General features: G+C 37.1%; 1 protein-coding gene across 1 annotated transcript in view; it reads left to right on the plus strand.

The window, feature by feature from the left end:
* The window catches only part of LRRC69 (leucine rich repeat containing 69), a 134,364-nt gene that overhangs the window by 99,414 nt on the left and 22,191 nt on the right, over positions 1 to 12,759 (plus strand). Inside the window, exon 8 of the mRNA XM_030937651.1 lies at positions 9,491 to 9,592. Coding sequence (XP_030793511.1) covers positions 9,491 to 9,592 — 102 coding nt within the window. The remainder of the gene's footprint in view (positions 1 to 9,490; positions 9,593 to 12,759) is intronic.

A 12,759-nucleotide genomic window follows, 5' to 3' on the forward strand; every position in this document is an offset into this window, starting at 1 on the left:
AAATGTTATCAGAGTTTTAAGGAAATTTTGGTATTCTCTATTAATTTATTTGTAAAGGTATTCTAGGAAAGATGTGACAATCAATTACTGTACTTTTTCATCTCATTTGATTCTTAGATACGATCTCAGGCAAATATTCAATAGACCATTGTATTTTACTTTATTTGTATCAAATATGACAAGTGTCAACTATATATATATATATTGAAATATGTTTAAGAATTATAATTCTACATAATTATATAAATCCACTTTAATATAATAAGCAAAAATGACTCTTGATGCCAATAGTATTAGGCTCCTATATAGGTATGAATGAGCACTGTTCTGAAACACTGCTGCACATGGTACTCAACAAATGATAACAAATCTATTTGGAATGCAGAAAATTTTCTTTTCAAAAGCAGAAAGTGAACAAGGGGAAATGGAAATGAATAGTACCAACTATTCTGGAGAAACAAAAGTCTGTAGGTTCTAGCAGTAGAATTGTAGGGTTAAAAACCTGTATTTCTTTCTCTTTTTATCTCAGTCTCTTTCCAAACCTCCTAGGGTTTATTCTCTAACACTAAATGTTTTCTGCTTTTCAACTCCAATTCTTGTGCTATATGTTTATCAGATTTCTGTGATGGATAAAATGTGATGATATATGATAGATGACAGAGTAATAGCTGGAAAGAGTCCAGGCCTGGAGGCCTATTTCATTTCTGTTTGCAACAGCTGAAAACTTGTGTGCTACAGTTGATATGGCCCCTCTTCTTTCTGGGCCACTTAAAACAACAGCTTTGGTAACTTGTTCTGAGTTATCTTTTATTCCATGTAATTAACTTAGATGACTTTCTTCCTAATAGATGGAAGAGTTTCAGGGGCAATCCAGTAAAAAGGAAAATTTTCCTTAATTTTCAGACAGTACAATTAATATGTAAAATTGAGGTAAATATTTTGTTAGCTTTTTGCTTTTATCTTCCTGTTTCCCTTTGTCATTTTTATGGTGATTCAGGTGCCAATGCTGAAGACAATGAATTAAGATTCAAGAGTAGAACAATTTATAATTATTTTAAAGAAATTATATGGAGAAAAAAAGATAAGAATTGCTAGAAGTCTTTTGTATAAATGATTTAGAAATAAAGTTGTTATCAGAGATAATAATTATGTAACTGAAGAGTCATTGCTGGGCAAATTATGAACACATTTGGGCTATGAAAAGTGAAATATAAATGTGTGATGAAACCAAGGCAAGGTGGAACTAAAATTCCATCCTCCCTCATTCTCCTCCTAATTACTTAGTGGGGGACAGAAAGTATTGAAGTCATTCATCTTTTGTCATACACATATAGAGAAATTTCATTATAATATTGTGGCATGTTTAGATATCAGAGATACAACATGTGGAACTGACATAACATACATGCAAACTAAGTGGTCAGATAGATTTATTGCTTTAGTTGTGTAGGACAATTACACAAAGACAATTTATATGACCAGGATATTATTTAGAAGGAAAAGAGAAAGACTCATACAAATAAACTGGCAAAACTTAAGAGACATTGTAGGGTTTAGATAATGCAAAGAGTTAATAGGAAGAGGAGTACCTTAGAAACATCAGTAGGAGAAAGAAGCAATTGATGAATGGAATTAGGCATATGATTTAACTTGGCAGCAATGGTCCTCATGAGAAGGGAGTGTCTGAAATAAGGTAAGTAAGTTCAGGGGATCTAACTAGATGGTTAAAAAGCAGACTACAGACTTTAAAGATAGTCATTGGAGGCCCAAAATGGGGATTTTTGTCTTACTCTTTAGCATGAACTCACTTAAGAAGAAAGAATGATGATGATTTTTTACATAAAATATGAAAAAATAAAAGACTATCAAGCACATTTTGTTATTTGACAAGCACATTTTCCTTCACATTAGGGGACCTATTTTTGGTCTATTTTCCGACATTTACATGAAGAAAGGGTTTTCTAGTATTTCTTTTGGTTATAAAAATAGTTTTCTGAATTGGAAAATTTAGGAAACTATGAAAGTGCATAAAATAAATTACAACTGTACAACCCATTGACAACTGTTAATACTTTAGCACATTTCTATGTTTTGTTTTAATATTTATGATTTAAAAGATATTTTTAAAAAAGTTTTGCATACTGCTTACTTTACTCAATATCATATCAGGACAATTTTGTCATTAAAAATCTCTTGTAAACATCATTAAATTTATTACCTTTTAAATTTTTAATAAATTTTAAGGGGCATAGGATATTTAATCCGAATACTTACTAAAACGTTATAACACAAAATAGAAAATAAATGATACATGTTTAAATTATTAATGGTTGAAACTGTTGACTACCTACTGTGATAATAACAGCTAATACTAATTATTTACTATGCCACAGGAACTGTTCTAAGTACTTTGTATGGATTATATCATTTAACAATTATATTAACCATTATGAGGAACTTATAATTCTTATTCCCATTTTACTTAAAGAGGTTTAGTAATATGGCTCAAGTTCTCACAGCTAGTAAGTATGGAGCTGAAATCCAAACAAGGTAATTTGACTCCCAAGTCCATCTTTCTAGATCTATACATTTTGCATTATATGTTTACGCTTTGCATTAGGAACTGGAGACAGAATGATAAGGAAACCATAGAGTGTCTGCTCTTTCTGAGCTGTCGTGTGTAGAGAAACAATTATTACCAAATAATTAACATTTTAAATGTATAATTACAAACTGAAATCAGCACACTAAGCGAAAGGAACATAGATCCATGATAGACAACAGGAGCCTGACTAAATAAGTAAACTGGGGAAGGCTTCCTGGAGGAGGTGACACAAGCTGACAGCTGAAGAATGAATAACAATCAGTGAGGTAAAGGGAAAAGATACATTCCAGACAGAGGGAATAGCATGCGGAAAGGCCCTAGGGTGAGAGGGAACATGAATGTTCAGAAAACTGGAAGAAATTCAGTGTGACTGGTGCTCACAGATTGTATGGGAGCAGGCTGTGGCCCAGGAACGTAGGGCTTGCTAAGGATTTTGAACTTCAAGGACAATGGAAATCTCAAAGAGTTTTATGTAGGTGGTGACATAATCAGATTTATTTTGAAAAGATCTTTCCATCTGAAGAATGGCAGACATACTAGAGAGAGGCCAGAGGGTATGTGGGGTGGATTTCTGGTAGACTTTTGCTGAAGTCAAGTAAGAAATGAAGGTAACTTGGCCTAAGGTAGTGGCAGGAAAGGTGGAAAGACCTGAACATATTTAATAGATATTTAACAGGTAAATTTGAAAATGGTGATGGAGTTAGTATGTTTTCTATGGGCTGAGATAGACAATACTATAAGAAGACCAAAGACCAAAATTTAGGAGGGCGGATCATGAGTTCAATCTTGGAAACAGTGAGTTTGACATGTGAATATTTTGAGTATATAGTTGCCTATTGAGTATGGAACCAGAGTTTTTGCCATAGAGATTTAATCAATTTGATGAATATGGGTAAAAAAAAAAGAAGATAAAGTGAAAAGAGAATGTAGTGGGCTCTGGGGAGCACTATTTTATGGCTGGGCAAAGAATTATGAGTTAGCAAGGAATATTTAGTTAGAAGAGCATGTTAACTAGATTGGAATTGTTGGCAACCACTGAGGGTATACTTGAAGTTGGTGATGATGAATTTATGGCGATTCTTGTCTGCCCTGAGGTGTGACTCTACCAACAGCAACACAGAGGCAAGGAAGCCTGGTGGCAAGAATGACCCAGAAAGGTTTTGTAAGATATGTGAAATGAGAAGGTTAAGTGTCAGAGGATTCAGGCATATGATAACATAATTTACCATTCATTTTTTTTTAACATAGAAAAGGGTTTAAAAAAAAAAAAAATTAGGCTTGGCACGTGGCTTACACCTGTAACCTCAGCACTTTCAGAGGTCGAATTGGATGAATCGCTTGAGCTCAGGAGTTCAAGACCTGGGCAATATGGTGAAACCCCGTGTCTGCCAAAAATACCAAAAATTAGCTGGGTAGGGTGGCATGTGCCTGTAGTCCCAGCTACCTGGGAGACTGAGGTGGGAGAATAGCTTGAGCCCAGGAGGTAGAGGCTGCAGTGAGCTGAGATCATACCACTGCACTTCAGCCTGGGTGACAGAGTAAAACCCCACCTGCCCATCCCCCCCACCCAATTTAAATAGTTCTGAGAAATATCTTTTATGCACAAACATTTGTCTCTTTTAAATGTTTCTTTTGGAGAAATTCCTATAAGAATTACTCAAAGAGTAAGAATAACTTTCAGCCTTTTAAATGACATTGCTAATTTGTTTCCAGATTCCCCTAATCTTGTTTGCGTGGGGGCAGTGGCTGTTCCAATTTTTATTCTTTGTGTTTTGACAGGCTAAAAGAATGTATCCTTCAAATTCTTCTTTCTTTCTTACTGCCTTTCAGCTGCTGTGTCATGAGTAGTTTTCTTCGGTTAAGGTGCATATCTTACGCACATATGAGAAGGTCTTCATGTTGCTTTGGAACAACAAAGAAAACTTTCTGGTTATTTAATCTTTGGGTCATAAGTACGTCCCTTCTCAAACCACTGAAGATCTTACTCCATTTTGTTGTGATGTTTTATGATACGGACAAAACTGATAGCAAATTGTTCCAAGAAAGGGAAATGCAAAGGTCCCAAGGTGGAGAATGCTTGGGAAGGAAGCCAATGTTACCACAGTGGAAAGAGACAGAGAGAAGTGGAGAAAGAGTGAGAGAGCAAGTACTGGGAAATGAGGCTGAAGAGATAGTGAAGAATCCAAATCATAACCAAGTCCTGTAAGCCAGGGTGAGGAGTGTGCATTTCATTTTGAGTGAGATGAGAAACCACTGGGTGGTTGTAAGTGGGGGAGTGAAGTGGTGTGATTTGCATTGTAAAGCAATTGCATGGTTAGGGTTGGCACACACAGGCAGGGTGGAAGTAGAGGCCTCTTCGGGCTACTGGTTCTCAGGTAGTTCAAGGGCAGAAATGGGGTCTGAAGCAGGCATGAGGTGGGGACTGTGCGGTGACACAAATAAGCCCTCCCAGATCAGTTATTTCTATGCTGGTGTTTAAATGGAAAAGCCCGAAGAGGACTCTCCCTTCGGCTTTAAGGCCCAGGGTACTGGGTGGGGCAGGGCCTGGACTTGGGGGCTTTCGACTGCTTCTCCCTGACTAGAATGAGGAAGGTCTCAGCATCTCTCTCTCTGTCTGTCTCTCTCTCTCTCTGTCTCTCTCTCTCTCTCTCTCTCTCTCTGTGTGTGTGTGTGTTTGTGTGTGTGTGTGTGTGTGTGTGTGTGTTTATAGCCTGGGAGTTTAGTTATCTATTTCACCCCAGTCTTGGCTCTTAGCCTCTTCTCTTCAGCTCCCTCTAAGGATCTTCTCTTGGGACAAGTATTCAGCAGATACTGAAGGATTATGACTCTAGGTAACTTTCTGACTACTTTCCCTCCTTTTCATGCAGGGTGTGTGAGAGAGGGGTTCCCAGTACAGATTTTTTGGCTTTCTTATGTTCAAATGATATCATCAGCCTAATTGCTCTACAATTCTGATTAGATATCAAATTTATCATACGGTTTTTTGAATTTCACATTGGTCATAAATAGTATTCATATCCTTTTTTAGAGTTATTAATTAAATCTAAGTTTTGGATGCCTTACCCCCCACACTTGAATCTTATCCTCCCTCCCCAAAACTGGACCTTAAGCCTATTTAGGAATCCCAGTTCTCATTAAAGAGTAACCCTGTGAATTTTGAGATGCTTTGAAGAGTGCACAGTAATTTGTCATACTGTACTTATTTGTTCTATTTCTGAGTCCATGTGAAATCTCAGCTTCCTCCCTCACCCCCAGTTTACTTTATAAATGCTCCTGCTAATCTAGCCCCCTTCTGATCTCCCTCATTACTTTGGGCTAGTCTGAAGCAACAGAAGGACTTGCTAAATTTATATATTCTTCCTGAGGCCTGGGGCTTTGTGCGAACAATTGTAAAAATTTACCAAGTCTGGAGAAGAAAGCCTTCGCAAATCTTGAGTGTGCAGGGAGAAGCAAATGTGTCTGGGGTTTCTGAGAAGATATTTGTTTATTCATAAATCATTTATTGAACATCAGCTCTGTACTAGGCATTGAATTTTGAGCTTGCATTAGTCACATAAGTCATAGTTCTTAAAGAGACCAAAGCCTGATAGATGAAGATAGACTTTTCAACAATGATTGTCTCAGAGTATTTATAGGTAATATGATTCATTTATATACCAGGCCCAATGAGGAGACAAGGAAACATTTGATAGAGGTTGGAGAAGCTTAGAGGGGTGACATTTTAGTTTTGAAGAGATGATCCAGGTGTAGGATGAGTTAAAAGGGTATGGCATGAGTCATAACTGAGATAAGACACAGGCCTGTCATGAGATCTCTAAGTACCTCTGAAAGCTTAAAAGTGTAAAGATGGTGCTTATTAGGATATACCGTTGGAGAGTCAGCCAAGGAGAGCCAAGTATGACATATGAGGGCTTTGAATTTATACTATGGACAAAAGAGAACCTTGAAAGGTTTTAAGCAAGGTTGGTTATATGACCAAATTTTCCTTTCAGAAAACCATTTCTTCTGCAAAAGTTTTCACTGAGATGAATTCAAGTACCATTGCAATAACTCACATAAGACAAAGGCCTCCAATGAAGGTGGGGTGGGTAGTGGGTCGGGCCAGGAGTAGGAGAAGATTGTGTGGGGGTGGTGAGGAGGTGTATGGGATGGAAGATGTAAATAGAGGTCTCCAAGTCTGGAGAAGAAGGCCTTCTTTTTCCTTAAGAAGGTAGAATTGACAGGACATGGTGAGAGACTCAAAGTGGGTGAGGAGAAAAAGGAAAAAGCATAATTTGGGGGGAAACATGAGTTTAGGCTTAGAATTTAGAACTTTGGGTGCCTATGGAACTTCCAGCTGGAGAGGTCCATTGGACAGCCAAATATTTGAGACCATTACTCAGGAAGGCAGCTGACAGACATCTTAGCTTCAAAGTTCCTTGAATCCTTCATTTTAAGGAGCTTCCTCAGTCTTCACTTCAGCAAACCATGTCTACAGTCAAATGTAGATCTTGACGTCACCTTCACATGCTCTAAATTTGAAGAATTAAGGTCTGGTATGGCAATTTGACCACTGGTTCCTTCTATGTTCAAGCTATATTGCTTTATATCCATATCTTTTACTTAATGACTCAATGACATGAAGTCACTCAGTGAGTCATTAAGTCAAAGTCATTGAGACTTCATGTCTTGCCACATCTTCTTTTCTCCTAGTCCATCAGAGCTGGTATTGTTATTCCTTTCTGTAACCAGTCTGGACTGAAAAGGAGCAGTCCTGCCCTTTAATATTTAGTACACACAACTTGCTCATTCTTCTACTTTCTGACATATTTATGCTGCAAACTCTTTGTGTTGGATCTGGGAAGCTGAATGCTAAAGGGAAGCACATAATTGTGCAGACAGGGGCCACCATTAATGTGTAGATTACAGTGGTTACCTCAGCATTTCTGTATAATGTATTTATGTGGTTCTATCCAGGTTCCTTTACTGAAAACTGTGGGACATTTCAAACCTTCACTGCTTTCTTCCTGTCTCCATTCACGCTGATACCCTGCCTCAAACTTAACTGACATATGATCTTATTCTCTGCTTCAAACAGTTGAAAGGACTATGTCTGATTCCTTCAACCATCCAGTGTTTTCAAACTTATCCAGGGGTTCACTTAAATGCCTTTTCCTCTGGTCACAAAGGACAAGATAATTAAAATATATGAATATTCTAAGATCATTCTGTGTCCTTCACCTGCTCATTTCTGTTTTACTTATTCCTTCTTTCTCGTCTACATTAATCTCTCTGTATTGGTTTTTTTCTTAGAGGACTTGGAGTTTAGTATAAATTATGGAATGATATCCTTTAGGACAAAAAAGGGGAAAATGGTGGTTATATAGAATGAAGCACAAGGAATAACCCTTCTCATTTCAGCACACCGAGTACTGACTTAGAACTGCCACTGGGTTCAACTCTCTAGGTTGTGCCCTTGAGATGGTTAACATAGGAAACTGAATTAAGAAAGTTAGAATGTCTGTTTTGAGACCAGGACTCAAGGTGATACCAACATAGACTTGAGCTTTGTATTTTATTTAAACATCTGCCTGTGTTATGTAAGCTTTCCTGTACTCTTGAAACCTAATGACGTGATATCCCAGATGTTTAAAATCAGTTATTTTTAATTTGTTGCATGCTTGCTATGTTTCAAATTCTGGGCTCAAATTATGGAAATATCTCTAAATTCCCTATAAATGTTGTGAGATGCAGTGGTGTAGAGCCACCTCACCCAGGCTTGCAAGAGCTAATTTTGCACATCCCTTCCCAAACTCTGTGTTCAGTGAATCAGCTATAGCAGGACGATTTACACTGTGGGGTCAACACTCACTGCAAATTGAGGCTTTTTATTTCTTCATTTCAAGGACCTGGTTTACCAGCATGCTACTTAAGATAGGTCATATGTCCCCATTTTATAGCTGAAATTTAGGTTCAGAGAAATAACTCCCTAAATTAGGTTAACTGCGAAAGCTACATGGGTTTTTGGGAGGCAAGACAAATATTCTGTAAGAGAGTAAGACATTGTCTTGTCTCTTCTTATTCTCTTCTTAATCTTTTCTTTTTCTACTGAAGTTGTAGAGTACAGTTGGATTTAGACTTTCTCCATGGAAGTTTTAAATATCCTTGTGAACTGTATATCTTCCATCTTCTGTTTTTGTTTGTTTGTTTTTGTTTTTATTTTTTTGTCAGACAGAGTCTCACTCTGTCGCCCAGGCTGGAGTGCAGTGGCACAATCTTGGCTCAGTGCAACCTCCGCCTCTGGGTTCAAAGGATTCTCCTGCCTCAGCTTCCCGGAGTAGCTGGGATTATGGGCATGCATGACCACACCTGGCTAATTTTTGTATTTTTAGTAGTATTTTCAAGGTCCCTAATAAGTTATGGTGTGAACATTTTGATGTTCTTATATTTCTTTTACTTTCCTCATTTAACAAATGGATCATAAGGCAGTCTTTGAGATCTAGAGGTTGATATCTGTTCGGATGTTATTTTTTGTTATGCTTGGTTTTCTGATAAATATATTTGCAAAATGTTCCCAGCACTCAATTTATTAATGCTTGTTCTATTGCTAACCAGTTCTATAACCCTAAACAAGTTTTCTCAATTGTTCAGGATGGGGATATGACCAGTGACCCCTAAGGTCATGGCCATTCATGACACTATTAAAATTCTTATGCTTCTGATAAGTAGAGTATGCCCCAAGGTGCCCCTAAATTACTTTATTTACGACTTAAATCCACATTAGTATTTACTGTGGAGTTTTAGTCCTAAATAAAGTAATTTCAGTTTAATTATATTAATGATGTAGCTTTAAGAGGTAGTTTCATTATTTTGTTGTGCAATGAGGTTTTTATTTTGTTTGAAAAGTTTCAGGATCTGAAGCTGAGGGAATTCTACTGTGAGGGAAACCCACTGTTCCTGCAGCAGCCAGTGATTTCTACACAAAGGGAGAACGTCTGGAGTCTACAGGTGAAGGCTTACCTCATTCACTTAAGTCTTCAAACTAAAGCCACAATTTAAATTTTAAAGCATTTTCTTTTAAAACATTCTTGCCAAGCCAGCAAATGATTAATGTAATCCTAGTCCATTGGCAATGTGGATCCTATACATAATCTTTTTGACTTGCTTAGAGAATCCAATGAAATCCTAAGTCACTCTGGGAATCCAGTGAAATCCTAAGTCACTCAGAGAAATGGAAATATTTTGTAGGATGAATAAAAGAGAGAAATTTATTTTCACTTTAGCTTTTTCAGTGTTATTTAAAGATGTATTGATTTGTTCTTAGTGTAGTCTTTACCTCTTTCCCTCCCTTTTTGCTTGTCTGTATCCCTAGTGGATGAATGAATATGATCCAGAAACTGTGTTCACTTCAGCAAAACAAGTCAATGGTATTAAAAGAAGGAACAGGAAAGCATATTAGAGGACTCTTTGTAATAGCCAAGTCAGAGATCACAGATCCTTCCACATTTGACTGTGATTCTCCATCATGAATTTAGATTTCTGAGATCCATTTGGATCTGTAGCTAATGTGCAGGATTGTCATTAAGACTTTTAGGATTTGTATGGGATCAACTTTCCTGGCTGCAGGGAACAACCAATCTTGTCCAGTGGCTTACTTTTTCTTAAAATTAAATTATTGTATGAATAATACCTGTTTATTATAGAAAACAATAAAATACAGATGAGCAATGAAGAAAATCAAAATTTCTTATACTGACTTTTAAAAAGTTTCTTATTACAAAAGTAATATAAGTTCCTTTAGAGACATTGAGGGGAAAAAGGCCAATAGAAGTTAATAAAAATACTAAGAAATCAGGCTGGGCGCGGTGGCTCACACCTGTAATCCCAGCACTTTGGGAGGCTGAGGCGGGTGGATCACCAGGTCAGCAGATTGAGGCCATCCTGGCTAACATGGTGAAACCCCGTCTGTACTAAAAATACAAAGAAATTAGCCGGGCACGGTGGCAGGCGCCTGTAGTCCTAGCTACTCAGGAGGCTGAGGCAGGAGAATGGCGTTAACCCAAGATCGCGCCACTGCACTCCAGCCTCAGCAACAGAGCGAGATTCTGTCTAAAAACAAAACAAAACAAAACTAAGAAATCAAATTAATACTCTTCTCTATCACATTTATTCTTTTAGAATTTTTTATGCTTTCAGAATATTTTTGTAATTAAAGATAAAGATGAGTTCAAACTCTATACACTATATAGAGTTGTTTTTCCACTCAATTATTGTGAATAGCTTTCCAATCAGTAAAACAAAACAAAATAAAACCAGACCATGACATCTTTTTTGATAAATACATCATATTCTGTATATGATAATATCATAATATTTTTAACTATTTCCCCACTGTTGGATGTTTAAATTATTAATAATATTCTGGCCTTTTGGCCTTTATAAACAAAGATACAAGGCTGGGCACAGTGTCTCATGCCTGAAGCCCCAGCACTTTGAGAGGTCATGGCAGGAGGATTGCTTGAGCCCAGGAGTTTGAGACCAGCCTGGCCAACAGAGTGAGACCCCATCTCTACAAAATTTTAAAAACCTTAGCCAGGCATGGCGGTGTGTGCCTGTGGTCTCAACTACTCAGGAGGCTGAGGTGAGAGGATCCCTTGAGCCCAGTAGGTTGAGTCTGCAATGAGTCGGGTTCCTGCTACTCCACTCCAGCCTGGGCAACAGAGAAAGATCCTGTCTCCAAAAAGCCCCCAAAGTCAAAAAGCAACAACAACAAAACGCGAAGTGATAGTGACCATTCTCATAGTAAATTTCTAGTTCCTGTGCATATTATCCCTAAAATGTAACTGCTGCCCCAAAGAACTGACATCTTGTAAAGTTTGATTTACTTTTTTCAGATTCCCTTTCACAGAATATTTTCACAAACAGCATTATTTCCTACTCTTCTGTAACAGAAAAACATCTTATTTGAAATTGAATTTTAAATGATTTGAGTAACTGTTGTATTTAATTTTTTACTCCTTTATAACTTATTTTTTCTCATTTCATCAATCATTTCAGTATAATAATAGTGGCTAATACTTATTTTATGCTTATTATGGACAAGGTACTGTTCTAAGCACTTACACAGGAATAAACTAATTTAGTCCTCTACTAACCCTAAAAAGATAAGTATCATTATTGACCACTTTTTAATAGATAAAGTAATGGAGATCCAGGGAGGTCAAATAACTTATGTGAGGTCACAGAGCTACTAAATGTTGCAACAATGATGCCAACTTAAGCCGTTGGGTTCCAGAGGCCCAGCTGCAATATTGGTTCAGAAAGGGGATATAGGGAGCTGAGAGAAATGGAGACAGGGTCGTCCTGGGTTGGAGGAGGTTCTGGTTTGTGGAGGAGGCTGAATTAGCAGTTAACCCAATCTGCTAGCTGTCTTACAGAGAGCCTTCGAGGACAAGAACCTTGTCTGTGAGGGCTGTGAATGAGAGAGAAATTGTTCTAATTTTCAGAACTGTTGGGTCCAGGAGCACAAACGTTAATTTTTACAATACATTTAGTGGAAGTTGGTATTTTTGCCTGTAATATGTAAATGCTTTGGGTAGTTTTAAGAGTATCTCTGGAATTTTTCTCAGAAAAGTGACTTAAATTGATTTGTGCTTAAAGTAAGAGTTATTGCTACTGGGCAATTAGTCAATGTTACTAATTAAACTACTTGATGTGTCAAAGAATTCCAGGAACTATGATATGGATTATGCCTTGGTAAAGATTTTAAAAACTTTACCACACCTCAGAGATTTATGAAGTAAAATTTAATGCTAATAACTATATTATAGAAAAATTAGCCAGAATATACTGCATTAGTAGATGCCAGGCTAAGTGGTTTACCATTTTTATGTAATTTAATTCTCCAAACTCTATGTGATAGTATTGGAAAAGATCCCAATTTTACAGATGAGGTATTCAAGATCAGGGAAGTTAAGGGTTCACTCAAATGTGATCACACAGCAGATAAATCATAGAGCCAGAATTTACATCTATGTTTGTATTTGTCTCTGACTTTGAATTTTTGCTCTTGATGCTATGTTTTAGTGCCTATCATACACATCATAACACCTGATTATACAGTAGTTCCAAAATGCATCACTCCCGAGGATTCATATTTGTTTTTACATTTTATA

Source organism: Rhinopithecus roxellana, chromosome 9 (genome assembly GCF_007565055.1).
Source record: "Rhinopithecus roxellana isolate Shanxi Qingling chromosome 9, ASM756505v1, whole genome shotgun sequence".
NCBI classification, from domain to species: Eukaryota; Metazoa; Chordata; class Mammalia; order Primates; family Cercopithecidae; genus Rhinopithecus; species Rhinopithecus roxellana.